Genomic DNA, 21,890 nt, shown 5'->3' with positions numbered 1-21,890 from the left:
ACATCTTTTTCTTCCTAGTTACCGGTTGTACAAGTGAGTTATTTTCACACTATCAGGTGTGACCTCCAAGGGTTGGAGAATTTGGGTTTCGGTTCCTTGTGATTTAGGTCGCGCGTTTATGTGTTTTTGCAGGTATTCAATTTCCGATAGCTTGGGATTATACGTATATGTAGTGGTTTAGGGTGATTCTATCGGAGTTACTTGTTACAGTGAAGATTGATGGATGGGTTATGCACGATTTGATAGATGTAGAAGTTTTGGTTTTTGTTTGGTTGTTTGACTTTTGATGAAGTTGTGATTCAATTGGTCCTCGGGTGTAATGTAATGTTTTAATGGTTATTCGTTTTAAGTTTGATTAGTTTGATGGTATTGTGTTTGTAGTTTTAATTGTGCGTGTTCATGATGTTAGAGTTTAGTTTCAATTGTTTCGGACCTATCGAGATCTACATCAACCGTAAACTTTTAACCTTTGATATTATTTTGTACTACGTCCATCTTAATTTAATAGTCAACGTACAATACATGCAATTTAAAAGAATATCAGTGTCACATTTTACTTTTGTATAGTTTAAAGTCATCAAGGTTTACTCTCGGGCAACGATGGGGGCGGGGTTATTATCGCTGCATCGGCATAGTCGAAACGGGAGATGATCGTAACGGGTGGTTTAGTCCCCTCGGATGATCCCAATCGCTGTTAAAAAAAAAAATAAAAAAAAAAAAAAAAAAACCTCTTTTGGCTTAAAATATGAGTATTAAATAACTTTGCGTGCTTAAGAATATCTATTTTTGAAAGTTTACTAAAAAAAGATTAGACTATTAAATTGAGGGACTATAATTTGATGTTTTTTTTTTTTGCCAAAAATAAAAATTAACACCCGGTAGTAGTTCCGTACAAAATGCAAACAAAATAAACAAAGGGTACAAATACTTATGCAATATGTACAATGGTAGACTTATTTTGACTAGTAGCAAAAGTATACATATATCACAACTTACATACCACCCCCAAATTACATATCTCGATCAAATCGATCAATTATTTTGTGTAAAACCTAATTTCACAAATTCATCAACTTTTCATCAAAATGCCAACTGATCTAATCTTTCAAGCATGTTTCCTCCTCATCACAGTCTTCATGTTCTTATGGATGCAAAAAATACCTCAAAATCTCTTCACCAAATTCCGTTACAGAAACCGCTCCAGCTACGATGCTAAACGCCATTTCATAATCGGCGCTCAATTATTATCGAAATCAAATGCAACAAAGGACCGTACAACTTCAATCAAATTAGCGAAATCAGCTTCTGATGAAGCCGACAAAGCGATCTCACTCGATCCAACCGACGCGGCATCGCACATACTAAAAGCACTTGCACTTGAAGCACAAGGTTTTAGTACGTCAGCGGTGGAATCACTCGATGTCGCGCTTTCACCGTTGACGGCGAAATCGTTGAGTAGTACGGAAAGAGGTGATGCGTTGTTTAAACGCGCCGAAATTAAAATGAAAGGAAGTAAGAGAGGCCGAGTTGACTCGGCGGTTAGCGATTTAGTTGAATCGGTAAAAATAAAAGGCGATAATGCAAAAGCGTATAGGTTGTTAGGAGAGTGTTACGAGAAGAAGGATATGAAAGAAGAGGCTGTCGAGGCTTATGAGCGTGCGGTTCGTATTGATCCTGAAAACGTTCAAGCTCGTGATGCGTTGAAACTGTTGTTAGCTTCAACACAATGAACTTTAAATACATGTGTTGAACCTGTTGTAGCTGTATTTGTTTGATCTGGGATTTGAAATGTTGCAACAATTGGAGGTTATTTGATGTTTTTAATTAATTATAATTATGTATTATGTATTATGTAATGGCATGATATATATGGAGTTTTTTTTGGATGAAAGTGTTAGACTAATGGGAACAAGAAAATGAGTATCTGTAAAAAAAAGTGCAAGTAAATGTTGTTGAGTACGTGGTAAACTCATTAAACTAGATTTACAGGTTAAAGTCAAAAATAGGCTACAAACTTACACAAATGTACCGATGTCGCCCACAAATTCATTTTCGTCCTACTGTCGCCTACAAACTTTCAAAAATTGTGCTAATATCATTTTTTAGTTTTGACCTGTTACATACTAATTTTGACCTGATAATTTTTTTTTTTTTTTTTAAGAATTAAGATCCAATCCACGAACGACACGTATTGATTTTAACCAGTTTAGCCGGTAGCAAGTCATTTTTGTTTACATTGGTACACTTTTTGAAAGTTTTTTGTTTACATCGGTACACTTTTTGAAAGTTTGTAGGCGATAGTAGGACGGAAATGAGTTTGTGGGCGACATCGGTATATTTGTGTAAGTTTGTAGCCTATTTTTGGCTTTAACCCAGATTTATAACATGATTAGACCAGTAGACCATATGTAATTCATCATTCTTTTTTTAACGGCGATATCGATATCGATATCGAATACTCTAATTTCGAATACTCTCATTTGTTAGGGGAAAACTCAATTCGCGACATCATCCTCGTCTAAGAACAATCGATATCTTAAGAGCCCTTAACTTATTTTCTCTACATCAGCGTTACATCAGCACAAAAAAACTAACATTAACATTCATTTAACTATACTTATCTACACTCCAACCTCAAACTTTTACACATTTAAATTATTATTTACATACAATATACTATACATAAATAAAAATAAAATTTTACTAAATAATAATAAAAGATAACATTAATTAAAACATTACATATACACAAAATAATAATAATAAAAATGCATTACATAAATAAATAAATATAAAATTAATAATACGCTTATTTTATAATAAATAAACTAGTCGAGAGGCGTTAGATTTTCTTCTTCGTCTCCTTCCGGTGCCAATACTGATTTGATACTCTCGCGATGTTTTCAATTTTTTTTTTCTTTCGTCTTTTTTAGACAATGTCGAGTTGATGGTTATGTTAAGGTCAGATTCATGTTGCTTTGTACAATTTTTTGTAACTAGAAATAAGGCCTTGACCAAGGCCCAACTTCAAGCAGTTTGATTCCTACCTTTTTGAATACAAATGATAAATGACAATCTAACAATTAAAACGGCAAACTACCCTTTCACTAATATTAGTATTAGTAATAGTAATTCAAATACGTTTAACTAATTTCCGCCCTTGTCGAAAAAAAATTGGATCAATCACTATTCCCTAGTCATATACAGGGTTAAAATTAGGGATGACAATGGATCGAATATGGATTGAGTTCGACCATATTCATATCCATATAATTTTTGTTCATCCGTATTCATTTAATTTCAATAAACCAACCATATCCACATTTGCCGGGTTAACGGATTTTTCTCCATATCCATATAACTTTCGTTACTATATAAAATAAAAATTGTCTCCCGTTTTGTACGATGAAAAGCAGTTGCTTATACAGCTAGAAAAGCAGTTTTTTGTTGAATATTTAGACCTTCATTAACGCGCCAGTGTTGAGGTGTGTGTGCTCCCAACACGCCTCCAGCACATAGATAATGGGGCGTGTTGGGGTGTGTGCTCGTGGCGTGCATCAACCTGGCACGGAGCAAAATTGAAGCGTGCAACCATTTTTTCCCTTTTTAATTAGTTTTTATCCTCTTTTTCACTCAACTTCCAATCAGATTTTAATACATCTCCCAACACGCCACTTAACACTCCACCCCATTACACAACAGTCTGGCAGCACGCTTATCAAGCACCCCACCCCCACCCAACAACAAGCCAAAACGCCCTTCAGGAATAAAGATGGTCTTAAAGTTACTAATCACATACTCGTTGCTTCTTTTATTGATATATCTAACATCAGATTTGATATATCCATCATAATCAAGGCATCATATACGTGTACAATACACATATATAATGCATAATAACTATGGTGGATATATCAAATTTGATATCAAATTTGATGTCAAATTCATCACCTCACTATACATTAGGTCATGAGAAATGATATATTACTATAAAAGCTATTAACAAAAGTGATCCCCCACTCTTATTCGTCCAAACACGGTTCACTTACTTTTTTTTTAACGTGTACCAATTTCTAAATTGAAGTCATTATTATAAAGTAACACAAAGATTCAACTTCTTTATGTTCTCTTTTTGTATAAACCAAATTTATTATTCTTCCTTAAATACTCTTTTTTGTTTCTCATTTTTCTAAAATCCGTTTGGTACTTTTTAGAATAACTTATGCTAGTCGAGAGTTGAGTAAAGGTCAGGGATAGAAAAAGAAGATGTACTAAACAATCTTTAATCATTGTCGTTAAAATATATGAGCTTACCAACACTCATTCACAACAAAGTGCCACTTTTTTTCATTAGTTTTTTATTAATTGTGTTATCTAACAACATGTATCTTTAGCTTCTTTTATTTATACACAGTATATTTTTTATTTTTATTTGTTCACAAGAACTACTTTAATAGTCATAATGTAACACTTAAACTTATTTGAATTATTATATAGGACTTCTAAAAACTAACTAATATTGTAATCAACATATAATGAGGGTGGTTTTAGTACACCACACATAACAAATACTAATAAACATTTTTTTACCAGTATGATTGATTATGTTTTATACAAATATATATTTTTAATATAACGTATGTAATTAAATAATACACCTCCGTAAACCACCCCAAATCAGTATTACAAAGACTTGCACCGCCGCAAAGCGCGGTTACCTCATCATCTTGTTGAGTTAAAAATATCACAATTATATATCTTAAAGAACTTAAGGCATTAAAAAATGAAACTGTATAAACAAATATCACTTTCATATATATAGTGGTAGGATCAAGGGGGAAGTAACCAATCGGGGGGAAGCGGGGGGAAGCAAAACTTTTTTTTTTTTTTTTTAAACTTTGTTCACGAACATTATAGATTAGATGAAAATATGAACATTTAATAAAGACACTTTGTGATAAATGTTTTTATTTTGGTGGGTAAACGCTCGAAGAAGTAATATATAACAATTATTGTGTTTTTCGAGCGTATGTTGAGGTTTTAGATATTAGGGTTTATGGGGTTTAGATATTCTAATGACCCGTCCTAATCCATCTGGAAGAATACATTACATTTGGTTACATCGCGAGGTACTTGACCTCTATATGATACATTTTACAAACATTGCATTCGTTTTTAAAAGACAAACTTTCATTACATCGAAAGTTGACGGCATGCATAACATTTCATAATATATCCAAACTATAAATGACTTGATAATAATCTTGATGAACTCAATGACTCGAATGCAACGTCTTTTGAAATATGTCATGAATGACTCCAAGTAATGTCTCTAAAATGAGCAAATGCACAGAGGAAGATTTCTTTCATACCTGAGAATAAACATGTTTTCAAGTGTCAACCAAAAGGTTGGTGAGTTCATTAGTTTATCATAAACATTCATTTCCATCATTTTAATAGACCACAAGATTTCATATATTGGCACGCGTAACTCGCAAATTAAAATTCGTTCATATGGTGAACACCTGGTAACCGACCTTAACAAGTTGCATATAGAATATCCCCATCATTCCGGGACTCACATCGGACATGATAAATTCGAAGTACTAAAGCATCCGTAACCCGGATGGGGCTCGTTGGGCCCGATAGATCTATCTTTAGGATTCGCGTCAATTGGTGGCAATTATCATAAACACCAATTCTTAGGCTACCAAGCTAAAAAGGGGCATATTCGATTCGATAATCCAACCATAGAATGTAGTTTCGATTACTTGTGTCTATTTCGTAAAGCATTTATAAAAGCGCATGTATTCTCAGTCCCAAAAATATATATTGCAAAAGCATTTAAAAAGGAAGTAATGAAACTCACAATACTGTATTTTGTAGTAAATATACATATGACGACATTGAACAATGCAGGGTTGGCCTCGGATTCACGAACCTATATCAATTATATATATTAACACATATAATTTTAATCAAGTAATTTCATCTATTAATTAATTATATATATATATATATATATATATATATATATATATATATATATATATATATATATATATATTTAGTGTTGTAGTTATATAAAAATTTATGCCAGATCTCAATTAGAATATATATATTTTATTTATGTATTATATCTTAAATCATACATTATCTATATTTATTATATATATATATATATATTTAAAATAATTAATGTTTATATGTATAGTTATATTAATATGTATATACATATATAATTAGTATTATATCAATAATTTGTTATATGTATCATTTATATAAAAATATGTTAATATGTTTAATATATAGTTATATGTAATATAAATATATTTTGATGTGCTTAATATTTGTTTGTCATAAAAATAATGATAATAATAGCAATTTTTAATAAAATTGATAGTTTTAATAAACACGAAAATTTTGGAAATAATGCTAATACTAATAATAATAAAAATGGTAATAATAATCATATGCCATCCACACACGTTAGGAGGGAACCCAATTCGCGGCTATGTTGGTAGTACCATTGTGATGACCCGGAAAATTTCGACTTATTTAAACCAATTCTCTATATGATTTAATATTTTTGTCATGATAAGCAATGAATTTTGACAAGTTTTAAAACTTTTGTAAATGAGTTTTACATAACGGTTGACCACCCTGTTTGTCTAACGATTCACGAACGTCATAACTTGTGATAATTATATATACGGAAACATGCGAATAATATTTATATAAGAAATGATAAAAATTTACTATTGAATGATGAAATTTTTAAATTAAAATTTTTACGTATTTAATCATTTTATTTTTATGATGTAATTTTTCTTAATTTATAAGAAAAACGTAATTAAATCAAAGATGTACAAGCTGTAAAGCACAACGTACAATAATATAACTTAAATAGTTGAATCGAAATTAATTCATTTATTATTCATATGAATAGTAAATGAAACGAAATTAATTAATTTACTATTTACATGAAAGTGACATGATAGAAATTACTAGTGTTCGAACCCTCGCTTCGCGTCGGGGGTTCGGTTTTTAATGTATTTTATTGCGTTTAGTTTGTAAAAATTTTTTGTGGCTAACGATGATGTTGTTGAAGCGTAACTCGAGTCGAACTAAAAGGTATAACCCGTGAAAGATTTAAATGTTATTTAAAATTAACAATATATGTGCATCTCCGCATTTCACTATGGAGTTGTCGACTTTTAAAAATTTAACGGGGAATTAACGTGTATGAAAAGTACCCCAAATATTTAGCGTTTTTTAAAAAGCACCCGTTTTGCGTATAGCTAGTGACATTGTGTTCCTAAAATTATTTCGAGTTTAACGAGGGTGGCGGAAAAATTTAACTCATTGCGAGTGCGAAGATATGGCTCGTTGAATATTTGGGTGGAGTTTGTTAAGATTTTTTATGAGAATGGTTAATTGACACTTTACCCCCATGTTTGGGGGGTGGATTTGATTTTTTGGATAAAGTGTGGGGTGGTTTGTGGTTGAATTTGCGAAAAAGAAAAAAAAAAGAAAAAAAGGCAGAAAGTCAAAAGTACCCCTGGGTACTATTCATTTCCCCTATGTCTTTTAGAATATAGGTATAATTAATTATAAGTTACATAGAATACCCCTGAAGTATTTAATAAATACGACTTTTTAAAATATTAAAATTCATTCGATTGAATTTTACGGTAGCACGGAATGATCAGCAGACTAGTACATACACTCTACATCGAACGTATATAGCAATTTTAATAAATAAATTAACCTTTTTACAACTAGTTTTATAAAGCTTAAGACCAAAATAAATATATGTATTCAATTATAAAAGTGGAATTCTTTTTATTTATACTTTTACCCGTCAATTACTAGTAACAGAGTACGAAATACTGGTCTGTGAAAAACTGTCGACATAAAATAACAAATGAATGGCGTCTTTTAATTTAACACGTTTGATTCTCTTTAATTATTATATTATATTTATATTATTGTATTATTATATTTATTCTATATATATCGATCGTTTATGTTTTCTGATTCATTCACCTAACTATCTATCTCTCACACTCTCTCTATAATTATATTTATATTTATTATTATTATTATTATTATTATTATTATTATTATTATTATTATTGTTATTAAGATTAATATTATTATTATTAATCGTATTATTATTATTAGTAGTAGTGTTATTATTAGTATTATTATACATAAAATACTACGACGAGGTCATGAGCGAATTATTCCAAAAGAGTTTTTCGAGCGGGATAGATCTAAGGAAATTATGAGTTATAGCTATGGAGGTTATGGGTAATGTTCGTGGGTACCATGGGTGAATCAAAGGCTAACCTTTCATTTGTCATTTCCGTTGCGTCTGCATATTTTTCCTACAATATTGAACCACAATATTGATATGCGAGTTTATAGATCCCTTTTTAATTGCTTTTGCAATCTATATTTTTGGGCTGAGAATACATGCACTTTATTTTAAACGTAATGGACACAAGTGCATACTTAATTCTACACTGAGTTTGAACCGAAAATCCCTTAGCTTTGGTAACTAGTAACTGCTGGTTATAAGAACTGGTGGGCGTGAGTAGTTGTATATGGATCCATAGGGTTTGACATCCCCGTCCATTCCAGGTATAGAGACCCTAGCCTGAACTATAAAGCGGACGTATGTTATTTGAGTTAATACATGTTGGATTGCGTATATTGTACATGTTGGTTGCATGTATGTTAAAACAGGGGGTACTTATTATATATATGTTAAGTTTAGTTACCAGGGTGCTCAATTTTGTAGAATATTTTGATAAATGGATGAAACAACTGAAATCTTGTGATCCACCTTTATATATAGAGTATGCGCAATATTAAAACTATGAACTCACCAACCTTTGTGTTGACACTTTTAAGCATGTTTATTCTCAGGTTCCTAGAAGTCTTTCGCTGTTTGCTTATACGTTATACAAGCTATGTGCATGGAGTCATACATGCTTTATTCGAGAAAACTTTGAATTCACAAAATCATCACCATGTATCTTATTTTGACTGCATTGTCAAGGGATGTATTATTGTAAACTATTATTTACGGTGATTGTCTATATGTAGAAATCATCAGATGTCAAAAACCTTGGAATTGGATATTCATTTATGGTGTGCCTTTTCAAAAGAATGCAATGTTTACAAAACGTATCATATAGATGTCAAAACCTCACTATGAAATCAATGAATAACGTACCGTGTCAGTAGCGATTTTGGCGGGTCGTTACAACCATCGAAGGTTGGGAAAACCCCATCGAAGCATTCCCAAATCGCATTGATGTTGGTAGTACCATTAAAGGTTGAAAACTCCCGTTTGAAGTGAGAATCAAACCCGGGTTGACGGTACCCCAAGTTGGATCCCACCCCTACCACTCAAGCCAAGGCTTCGGTGGTTTGCACTGGACACATTGATGCTTAATTGGTTTAATAAATTTCAAACTGTATATTTAAGAGACTTCAAAGCATTACAGAGTTAGAACAAAAAACTTAACAAGATAATTTGAAAGATCGTAAATGATGTTTGACCATTGATAGCGACGCAAACGTGTTTTAAATTGTTAATTTTTATAGTGTTCATAAAATATTTCATATTTACCTATTTTATATGTTGCATTAAAATCTAGTGTGAGCATTGAGAGGTTTGGTGCGCTTAAAAATGAAAATCACCCCATAACCAAAACTTCGGTTAATCTATATCCTTAACCGTTCGGTTGGATTAGTAACGAGTTGGTTAAATCGGCTAATATATGGATGTAAAACGGTTAAGTTGATTAACCATTTCCGTTAGAATAAGAAATTTTAATTGTTATGTGTTTAATACATTACAAATTATTAATATTTATATATACAACTATGTTGATTATTCTAGCTTTTACACTCTAAAATTATATAGAAAATCATTAATAAATTAATCAAAATAAGCAATTATATGACAAAACTAACTCAACACCCTCTATTTTCAAATGTTTACATCATACACTTATATACATATACATATGTAAATGTGAATAATAATAATAATAATAATAATAATAATAATAATAATAATAATAATAATAATAATAAGATATATACACTATGCATATATAATGCGGCCACTACTAAAAAATCTGGAATTTGCTACGGATTTGCGACGGACAAAAATTCCGTCCCTAAATATCGACGGATTTAGCGACGGATTAACTACGGTAACTCGTCCGTCGGTAATCTGTCCCTAAATATAAGTTTTGCGACGGATTACCAACGGATTAGCTACGTCCATAAATCCGTCCGTAATCCGTCCCTAAATATAATGCTTTGCGACGGATTACCAACGGATTTGCTTTGTCCATAAATTCGTCCCTAATCTGTCGGTAAAATGATAATATTAGGGACGGATTAGGGACGTATGTTTTTTATAATTAAGGTTTTATCGAGTTTACGAGCACGAATGAACACGTATAAGTACTAAAATGTCTAGAAATACACTTATACTATCAAATATATCATGTATACATCAATACATGATACGTCTGTCGCATCTATTCCTTCGATCTTGTATTTTTGATATAGGTTCCATAATCATTGTTAGTGAATATATGTATACCCGTACGGGTGTCTGCATTTATAAGCTACTTAGTAATTTTAAAAATGTTTGTTAACTAATATAGATGCATTTAGGAATAAGTGTCTATGCGTTTTCGTCTAAATCGTAATTTTAAAAAATATATAAATATTAGGCCGTTCCTAATCCGTCGGTAAATCAGAATATTAGGGACGGATTTGGGATAGATGTTTTTTATAAATGTTAGATGTATACATTCGATCTAGTATTTTTATATATAGGTTACATAATCGTTGTTATCGACTATATGTATACCCGAACAAGTGTTTGCATTTATATGCTAACTAGTATTTTTTAAAATGTTTGTTTGCAAATATAAATGCATTTAGAAATGAGTGTCTATGTGTTTTCGTTGAAATCATAATTTAAAAAAATATATAAATATATGGTCGTCCCTAATCGTATTAAAGTGTTTGTTAACTAATATGCATTTAAGAATGAGTCTCTATACATTTTCGTCTAAATCATAATTTTAAAAAATAAATAATCATATGGCCGTCCCTAATCCATCGGTAAATAGTATTAGGGACAGATTTGAGACGGATATTTTTTATAATTGAGATTTTATCGAGTTTACAAATACGAATGAACACGTATAACTATCAAAATGTCTTAAAATTCACTTATATATACCATCAAATATAACATATATATATTAATAAATTAATATGGAAGTAGTAATATGTGACCTTTCCTAATCTATCGGTAATTTCTACCATATTTTATACATATATATGAAGTAGTAATAATTTAGTTCGATACGTAAACGTAAAAGCAGTGTTGTAAAAAACCTGATTACTCGCCGATTAATCTCCAATTAATCATTTTTATGAGCAATTCGTTTCCGATTTCTAAAAATCCATTTAATTAAACGGTCAACGTCATTGATGGATCAAAATCGAATTTAGTAATCAAAGTCAGTCAAAGTCAAAAATGGTTAACATTTTAATATGAATTTAAACTAGAATTTTATAGTTTTGAAGCAAAATGAACAATTTTAGACAATTATGTTAAAAATTATCTTTATATTTATGGTTTTTTTCTATAGTTACACATATAATTTTTAAAATTTAATAATTAATTGTATACAGTACAATCCGATTAATCTCCGATTAATCCCCGAATTACCGATTAATTCTTCCAAAGTCCCGACCGATTATTCCCCGAATAGCGAATTTTGCAACCTTGCGTAAAAGTACTCGTAAATATTTTTTTAAAGGAGGAGTCTTCAGAATGGAAAGTGAATAAAAAATACTACAGTATGTACTCGTATTAAACTAGCCTTTTTTTGTTCCTTTTAAATGAGAAAGCATATCACACGGATCATGATGAAAACATGTCTCCACCGTTCGATTAAAAGCTCATCCAACGATCATTCAATACTTTCAACATAAAAAATCCCTACATACAAAAGAACTCCCCTATATTTCTTCCCCACAAATTTCATATCTCACAAACTCAAAATAACCTCCAAATACCAAAACACAAATTTAGTGAAAATGTGAGCGGATTGATAGAAGAAAGATGATTACGTACATTCATTTACGAAAAGATCTGCTCAAGATCTTTCTAAGAAGTATGATTGGAGATGATGTTACTATACACTCACCAAGCTAAAAGAAAGAGGGTTATCGCTACGGATGTTGTTTATGCTTTGAAGAAATAAGCTCGTACACTTTATGCTTTCGTTGTTTAGGCTACGAGTTTAGGCTGTTGAAATGTTAGGATGTAATTGTTGAAATTTTAATTAAATTTAATGTAATTAATCTTAGTTTCTTAATGAATATGAATATACTGAGTTTTAGTTATTAAATGTTGTTATATATTGTTTAATGCAATTTGGTGCGTTTAAAAATTTTCAGTTATTATCACTGTATTTGTGAATGAAAAAAGTAACTGAGAAAAGGCTAGAAAAAAAAGAAATATTTGAGTCAATTATATGAAGAAAAAAAAACAGCAAAATTAGGGACGGATTTGGGATGACATTTCCGTAGGTAACCATGCCGTTGCTAATCCGTCTCAAAAGAGGTCAGTCGCTAATCTATCCCAAAAAAGTCCGTCGTTAATCCGTCCCAAAAGGTCCGTTACTAATCCGTCCCAAAAGGTCCGTCACTAATCCGTCCCAAAAGGTCTGTCGCTAACCCGTCGCTAATATTTGTGCCGTCCCAAAATCCGTCCCTAAATTTTACCGAGGGCGTTTTTAGGGTCGGCCTATTTTCGTCGGTAATCCGTCGTTAACCCCGTTTTGGAACGGATTAGGGACAAATTTTGCCGGCATTATGACGTGAACATCAAAGAATAATGAAATTGTAAATTTACTGTAATGAACATGAAATTATGAGCTGGCTAGTGAATTTTATGTGAAGAGAAAGATATGCTAGAGTTGAACTTTGGAAGATTGGTGATGATGATGTGAAGAATGTCTTATATAATGAAAGTCGGATTATACCCATAATTTTAGTGATTCACGTTATTTCATAACAAAAACTATATTTGATTCTTATTGTTATTTTATTATCTACAAAAACCTACAGTATGGTGTGGTTATTTTTTATTATCATAATCAAACAATAAATTTTGGTAAATCAAAAAATGTTAACCATGTCCACGGTTATACATTTGATCATGGTTAATTCGGTTCGATTTTAACGATTAATCCGGTTACGGTTTGGTTAAATCAGTTTTTTTTCTCAGCCTTAGAAAAATCAATTCAATTGTTAAGTATTATTTTGAGTTGTACCAATTAATTGTTCGTATTCGAAAATGTTGTTAACAAAATATTTATTTGCCACAATAATGTAATCAATTTAAAATTGAAGTAAACCCAATAAATATATATCGTTTTTTTAATATTATATAAAAAATTCATTCCAGAATAAATGTCAACTATAAGTTCTATACATAAAGTAAATAAAACACACACACACACACACACAAAGGTCCCATGTGTGTGGTAGTGGTGTTGGTTAGCTACAATAAAAGGTATTTTTGTACAAAAGGTACTGAATTTTTCTTTCAGTTTCATCGATAGCATAATATTCCGACTATAGAAGCGTTACGCTTTAATAAAGAAAAAGATAAAAATGGGTTATGGACATCTACAAGACTACAACGCCGTTCCTCACCTTTCCTTTTTTTAATATGAGATTGAAATCTAATTTATTGTGGGATTCTAATCTAATGTTGAGCACATGCACCACTAGATTACTTGGCACATGATTGGGTTATCTAAAAGAAAAATGAAAATGACTCTTTAGGACAAAAGCTATACTAGATGCACTTGCACTTTAGTATATTTTTTTTATATTTTATGCAATGAATAAAAAAATGTTTCACATAATGAAACATTGTTTATTGGTCAACTTATTCGTTTACACTGCATCCAACCCCCATTCCACCAACTAAATAAAAAACGGTTAGTTTTTTCTCATGTGTCCCCGCCTCTTCCTTAATGCTAACCTACGCCAGGGTGTATCGTATTTTTATATATTATCTCTGCATCCTTCTTCAAAATTCATCATCATCATCACCACCACCTAGTTTTAATTTCCTCAAAGCCTGATCTAATCCAAATCTTTGATTTCAAGCAGTTTCTGATTCATTTCAATCGGAGCATGATATCGTGTTTTGCTGATGATTCGTTGTGATTATAGAATCGTAATTTTACAGTGAGTTCATTAACCGATTTAATTTCACAAAATGCGTTCGTTACGTAGGTTTATCAAGTCTACGACACGTAAGAAGCTGCTTGTTAAGTATGATCAGTTTTCGTTTACCGCCTTTGTTTATATTGTATTAATGCAACAAATATCTTATTAGATTTAGGTTAGATCACAAGGTATTGGATCTATACATCTCAATATCTTTATTTATTATAAGTTGATTGACTTAAGTGTTTGTGAAAATGCCACATCGAGCTACTTATTTTTTTCCGAGGCAGTTTTCTGATGGCATCACGAATCCGTCTTTGAAATCTGAAGATCATGAAAAGTTATGTGATAACAATGAGATCTCGAGTGTGTTAACGTATGGAGATCGGTACGGGAGCCATGGGAATAAGAAGAAGCAGTTGGCTGGTTTGAAGAGTTGGTTAGGGGATGATGAAAAAAGTGCAATTGGATCGGAATTGGATCACGTGAGATTTAGTAAGATTGATGATCATCAGAAAAACGCTTGTGTCGAAACTGAGGAAGAGGATCGTGTTACTGATAGGAAGGATGGTGTTACAGGAGATGAAAGTCGATGGGGTACGTTGAGGAGATGGTGTAAGACGTATTACTTGCAGTTAACTCTAGCAAAAAGGCTAACACATCAAGCAACTATTGGTGAAGAACGTAGCTATGTTCAAGGGCATGTGTATGGTGGTGGTCATGGTGTTGTTAGCTATGATGCAGAGTCTGTTTCATATCGTCTTTGGGTATAATTTGCTTACCTCTGTGGCTTTTCTTTGTTTGCGCATAGTGTTGTACTTAATGCTTCATACAGCTGGTTCACATAACATCTTCAGCCAAAATTAATACAGTATTTATTATTTGTAGAAGTTGACTTGTTTTATGTTCTAAAGCTGTCCATTAAATTAGATGCATGTGATCGTATTTTCATTCATGATTTCATTAGTTAATTTTGCTTCAGATTCTTTCCTTCTATTAAAGTCAGTTTTCACCGAGTATAACTAGATGAGTAGACACTGTTTTATAGCACTGATGTGTGAAAAGATAATATATACACTGATTAAGAAACTTAGCTTGGAACAAAGTCTTAACTTGGAACAACTTAGGTTGCATAGTTGCATTACCTATCAAGTCTTTCCTTGTAAGTTCCACCCAAACTGGTATTTATCTCATCGAAATAGTCGGTACCTCTAAAGCCCTTATTTTTATCCATGTTATGTATGTCAAAACTCAAAACTTGGCACTTGATCTTTTTTCACTTAAAATAGTAATAGGAAAAACTACACTACCCTTCGAAATGGTCATTCTGTAAATCTAGCTATCTCTTACTTTTTCTAATACATATTCCTTCACTTCATTTTAAGATTATTATACTTCTCATGGGGATTTAAAAACTTGTGATCACATTGTTTTCAGGTTAATGGTACCCTGTCTTACAATGATAAGGTATCAGATGGTTTCTACAACATTCTTGGAATGGACCCGTATATGTGGAGGATGTGCAATAACACTGAGGAGGGTAAACGTTTGCCATCTTTGTTGGATCTAAAAGCTGTTGACGCCAGTACTGCATCCATGGAAGTTATTCTTGTAGATAGATACAAGGACTCGCGGCTAAGGGACCTGGAGGATATGGCACAGGAACTATTTTTTTCAGCACAAAATACTCTAATGTTGGCTGAAAATATTGCAAAACTTGTTGCTGCAAGCATGGGGTATGCTTCCTTTTTAATGGTTACTGCATTGCTCTTTATCCACAACGTTTTAAATACATTTAAATCTCTTTTTTTTTTTTTCAAATTTAGGGGATCTTTTTCAGTTGAGCAAGGCGAACTTAGTATACAATGGGAGTCAGCTAGCAAGAGAATGAAGGAACTTCAGAATAGTATATTGGTCCCCATTGGCAGCTTGTCTGCTGGTCTCTGTAGGCACAGAGCTATACTCTATAAGGTTATTATTGACCTCAACTTTGTTACTGAACAAAATTCTTTTCTTGTTTGTTATTTTTATATTTGAAGGTGTGTAGTTTATTGTGAAGCAAAAACATATGTTGGTCATTTTTATAAGTATAATCTATAATCTACATGTTACTGTTGACATAGTAGCATAACTTTAAATTAGTCGCTAAGTTTACACTGTCAAGTATTCCAGTATTGTGTTCTCTTAAGAACAGTTGTGTTTCTTGAGTGTTTGCTGCTTAACTTATATTAATGGAGGCTGAGATTTTTTTTGTATGCAGAAACTGGCTGACTATGTCGGATTGCCTTGTCGGATAGCCAGAAGCTGCAGATACTGTGCTGAAGACCATAGGTCATCGTGTCTTATCAGAATTGAAGATGATAAGTTGATAAGGTCCAACACTATACTATATACTTAATTACAGCCAATGATAAAACATGTGCATTTTCTTATAAGACATGTGGTGACAAGTAATATGGTTTGAACTATGAGATAGGGACATTTCACTTTTTCACAGTTACTCATCATGTAATTATTTAGTTAAACAAGTCACAGTTCGTCCCCCATCGTCTGTTCAATGCTAAATATAACTCACATACCATACTCTTTTGAATATAGTGCATTTGATCACTTTTTTCTTAATCAGGGAGTACGTGGTTGATCTAATTGGTCAACCAGGACATTTCCATAATCCAAATTCATCAATAAATGGAGATATGCTTTCTGCAGTACCTTCACCAGGTCAGAGTTCACATACAAAAGACGTTCAACAAGCTTATGCTGGCCATGCATCCTTTTCTGAAGTAAAGCGTGCACATGTCTCAGCTGAAAACACTTTATGTTCAGGTACTTTTATGTTTTACTAATTTTGAAATGGTAATGGTCAGTATTTATGTATCTTGAATTGCTAAACAATTATTTATGTAGCTTAGATTGCTAAAACAGTATTAACCATAGGGAATAATGGAGTACACTTTCCTGTAACTTCACCAAGATACCTTACACTTGAGCCTTCTCTTGCAATGGACTGGCTCGAAATTGCTTGGGACGACTTACGTATCAAGGAGCGTATTGGTGCTGGTACCTACTTGTGAACCTTCCTTATTATTAGTTATTATATTTACATGAAATTCTTAAATTAAAATTAAATGTGAAGAAATGAGAATGATCGGCAAAACAAATTTCTTTCAATCTGTAGGTTCATTTGGGACAGTGTATCGTGCAGAGTGGCATGGTTCGGTTAGTACTGTAATAGTGCATACGGTGTTTTAAAGTTACTGTTCATTTATATATTTTTGATACAGAGTTTTGATTTATAAGAAGAAACAATTGGTTTTGTGGTAGGATGTTGCTGTTAAGGTGTTTACAGGCCAGGATCTTCTTCATGATGATCAATTGCGGGAGTTTCTTAGGGAGGTATGTCTCTAGATTATGATTTTGCTATCTAAGTTCCGTCCGCTTTTGTGAACTATAACTAACCGTGTACTTACACTTGTCTTGTAAGGTTTCAATCATGAAACGTGTGCGCCATCCTAACGTGGTTCTCTTCATGGGCGCTGTTACAGTGCACCCACGTTTTTCAATCGTGACCGAGTATCTGCCTAGGTGAGTCATGTTTTGTGTTGTAGCTTCTGAAAACTGAACACCAGGTGCAAGTGTGTGTGTGTGTGTGTGTGTGTGTGTGTGTGTGTGTGTGTAAGTGGGTTAAAAGTCTCGGCCCATTACTTATGATAGGGTCTTCTTAGGTTGTAATTTTTCTCAGTCAGATCAAATGGGTTGAACGGGTTATAAGGTTCACATTTTCCTTTCATTGTAATGAATACATTCTTCTCTATTAATCTATATTTAGATAGATAGAGATTTATATTATTATTGATATCACCTGTTTGATCACTATATTGATTTGTATCCAACTCTGAACCCGCCCATCTTGCTACCTCAAAATGGTCCTTAACTTTTGTCTCATGTTAATGTTACAGAGGTAGTCTGTTCCGCCTTTTACACCAGCCAGCCTCTGGAGAAATAGTGAGCATGAAGAGACGGATACATATGGCTTTGGATGTGGTTCGTACAATGCCTCTTAATATCTCTTACATAGTTTAGTTTTTTATTACCTTTTTAGTATTATGTTTTATATTATATATTATATTATATTATATTATATATTATATTATTTTATATTTGTTACTTCATAATTGCCATTTAAATGAATGTGGTTTTTCTTTTTTATTTTGAACTGGGATAAACAGTCAGAGTAACGTTGTAATGCGTACTATATACAGGCAAAAGCGATCAATTATCTCCATTGTCATAATCCTCCTATTGTTCATTCGGATCTTAAATCTCCAAATTTATTGGTTGACAAATATTGGAACGTAAAGGTATATAAACTAGTAAAAACTCGCGTGTTTATTTATTTGCTTAATATAAGCCAGCGTTTAACTAACTTGTTATACTTCAATTTCTGAAACACAGGTCTGTGATTTTGGATTATCAAGATTTAAAGAGGATACATTTATATCATCAAAATCCATTACTGGAACTGTAAGCTTCGCTCATCCATTTCTTTACATATTAATACTTATGATGCCATCTTTATTAAGTCTCTTATATGAAGGATATAAAACTAATCAGCTTGTTCATAAAATGAACTAAAAAGAAATACCCATGACATGCTTGTGCATTATGCATACTATGTTCGTTTCATATTTTTTAAAGAATTGTGTTTTCGTTATGACTTCAGCCTGAGTGGATGTCTCCCGAAGTCCTTCGAGGGGAGCCTGCAGACGAGAAGTCTGATGTGTACAGTTTTGGTGTCATTCTATGGGAACTTGTGACCATGCAACTACCCTGGAATGGGCTTGGTGCTGCTCAGGTAAAAAAAAAAAAAACCTGTTTTTAGTGACTTGGATACAACGAACAAAATGTGGTATTCCTCTCATTCGAGTGGATACAATAACTTATGTCTTTTTCACATTCAAGTTTTATCTATTGACGTTAAATGGATCTAACTTTCAGGTTGTTGGAGCAGTGGCATTTCAGAACAGGAAACTTACAATACCTCCTAATACCTCTCCGGTACTAACTTTGTACATGGAATCTTGCTGGGCCGAGTAAGAAACTTCATCATCATCCTATAGTTCCATAATCCAGCCTTCATTACCTCTCTTTTATTTACATTATGTATCTGAACAAGTTTTAACTAAATTTTATGACAACAGCGACCCTGTGAAGCGTCCAAACTTTAAAAGCATATTGAGTACATTGAAGAAGTTACTAAAGTCTCCAGAACTTAATGACAAGCCCTTGAAAAAATCAACTTGCTCATAAGTCTTGGAACAATTTCTCTCCATAGAAATGGATGGTATTACTGGTTTACTTTATATCAAGTACTCCATATTATCATTCAGAAATCAAGACTTGCGTTGAAAATCATGATTAGCAAAAAGGAACTGAAATAAGCTATGAGACCTTGGACTTTATGGAATAATCAAAAGTCTGTTTGTCAGACAAACAATTTGATGTAAAATGTTGCAGTATTGTTTATGTACATATTCACTTTAGCATTTGATAATATTGAGAACATTGTATGTGACAAATCAGGTGATTTGTTGTAAAGTAAATACAGTATACTCTATGGAATGTTGTACTCCGTAATACATACTAGACCTTTACATCTTGAATAACTACGTAATACATACTAGACCTTTACATCTTGAATAACTAGTTAATCAGTGTACCCCAAATGAAACTCGAGATTCCAAACCTTTTTGGTTTCTCGCATGTGAGTTGCTATTTCCGGTCGGGTGTCGGATTTTGAGGTAGTGGTGGGTGATGTTATATATATATATATATATATATATATATATATATATATATATATATATATATATATATATATATATATGTGTGTGTGTGTGTGGGCATAAACCCTACAAGTGAAGATGTGCTAAGCCAAAGAACATGGGCTAACTTATAGGCTAATAATAGCTAGTCTAACAGGTGATTGTTTGTGCATTTCAACGATTTGTTTGGAGTGGTAGGTGGTTGTTTGCAAGGTTAGTGGTAACATTTGTTTGTAAGGTAGATGTTTGATTGCAAGTAGTGGCGGATTTAGTGTTTTTTTTCCGGAGGGTGCAAACATTAAAAGTTCAGAAAACGGGGGTCAAACGTCGAAATTTATCATTTAGATACACTATAATAAATTCAATTGTCAATGTTTGGACTGTACACATCGGCTCCTACACATATCTGCCAATGCTTGCAAGGTTAGTAGCAATAGTTCTTTGCCAAGGTTTTTGTAGTAGCAGTGGTGGATGGTTATATGGAATGTTTGTAGTAGTTATTGTTGGAGAATAATAAATAATCTTTGCAAGGTTTTTAGTTACCGGTGTTGTTTACAGTTTTTTTAATTTCTTTCAAGACTATTATGTGTCTTCTTCGGCTGCCGTGCACAGAGCTCTTTGTCTTTTTCTCTTCTCGATGCTCAATGGCCAATGATATGCTTTTCTCGTGGTTTTCGACATCTTTTTCTTCCTAGTTACCGGTTGTACAAGTGAGTTATTTTCACACTATCAGGTGTGACCTCCAAGGGTTGGAGAATTTGGGTTTCGGTTCCTTGTGATTTAGGTCGCGCGTTTATGTGTTTTTGCAGGTATTCAATTTCCGATAGCTTGGGATTATACGTATATGTAGTGGTTTAGGGTGATTCTATCGGAGTTACTTGTTACAGTGAAGATTGATGGATGGGTTATGCACGATTTGATAGATGTAGAAGTTTTGGTTTTTGTTTGGTTGTTTGACTTTTGATGAAGTTGTGATTCAATTGGTCCTCGGGTGTAATGTAATGTTTTAATGGTTATTCGTTTTAAGTTTGATTAGTTTGATGGTATTGTGTTTGTAGTTTTAATTGTGCGTGTTCATGATGTTAGAGTTTAGTTTCAATTGTTTCGGACCTATCGAGATCTACATCAACCGTAAACTTTTAACCTTTGATATTATTTTGTACTACGTCCATCTTAATTTAATAGTCAACGTACAATACATGCAATTTAAAAGAATATCAGTGTCACATTTTACTTTTGTATAGTTTAAAGTCATCAAGGTTTACTCTCGGGCAACGATGGGGGCGGGGTTATTATCGCTGCATCGGCATAGTCGAAACGGGAGATGATCGTAACGGGTGGTTTAGTCCCCTCGGATGATCCCAATCGCTGTTAAAAAAAAAAACAAAAAAAAAAAAAAAAAACCTCTTTTGGCTTAAAATATGAGTATTAAATAACTTTGCGTGCTTAAGAATATCTATTTTTGAAAGTTTACTAAAAAAAGATTAGACTATTAAATTGAGGGACTATAATTTGATGTTTTTTTTTTTTGCCAAAAATAAAAATTAACACCCGGTAGTAGTTCCGTACAAAATGCAAACAAAATAAACAAAGGGTACAAATACTTATGCAATATGTACAATGGTAGACTTATTTTGACTAGTAGCAAAAGTATACATATATCACAACTTACATACCACCCCCAAATTACATATCTCGATCAAATCGATCAATTATTTTGTGTAAAACCTAATTTCACAAATTCATCAACTTTTCATCAAA

General features: G+C 32.4%; 1 protein-coding gene and 1 pseudogene across 1 annotated transcript; both read left to right on the top strand.

Moving 5' to 3' along the window:
• Positions 1-1,085: 1,085 nt before the first annotated feature.
• On the top strand, positions 1,086-1,730 carry LOC139869273 (uncharacterized). Its single transcript, XM_071857588.1, has one exon. The coding sequence runs from the start codon at positions 1,086-1,088 to the stop codon at positions 1,728-1,730; it is 645 nt and encodes a 214-aa protein (XP_071713689.1).
• Positions 1,731-14,558: 12,828 nt separating this feature from the next.
• Positions 14,559-19,816, top strand: LOC139869271 (serine/threonine-protein kinase CTR1-like; annotated as a pseudogene).
• Positions 19,817-21,890: the final 2,074 nt, after the last annotated feature.

This window comes from Rutidosis leptorrhynchoides, chromosome 9, assembly GCF_046630445.1.
Source record: "Rutidosis leptorrhynchoides isolate AG116_Rl617_1_P2 chromosome 9, CSIRO_AGI_Rlap_v1, whole genome shotgun sequence".
NCBI classification, from domain to species: Eukaryota; Viridiplantae; Streptophyta; class Magnoliopsida; order Asterales; family Asteraceae; genus Rutidosis; species Rutidosis leptorrhynchoides.
This window is presented reverse-complemented; position numbering and strand designations above follow the sequence as displayed.

What these genes read in the sequence shown, in the direction of transcription:
- LOC139869273 (XM_071857588.1), top strand. Translation starts at nt 1,086, where the DNA reads ATGCCAACTGATCTAATCTTTCAAGCATGTTTCCTCCTCATCACAGTC.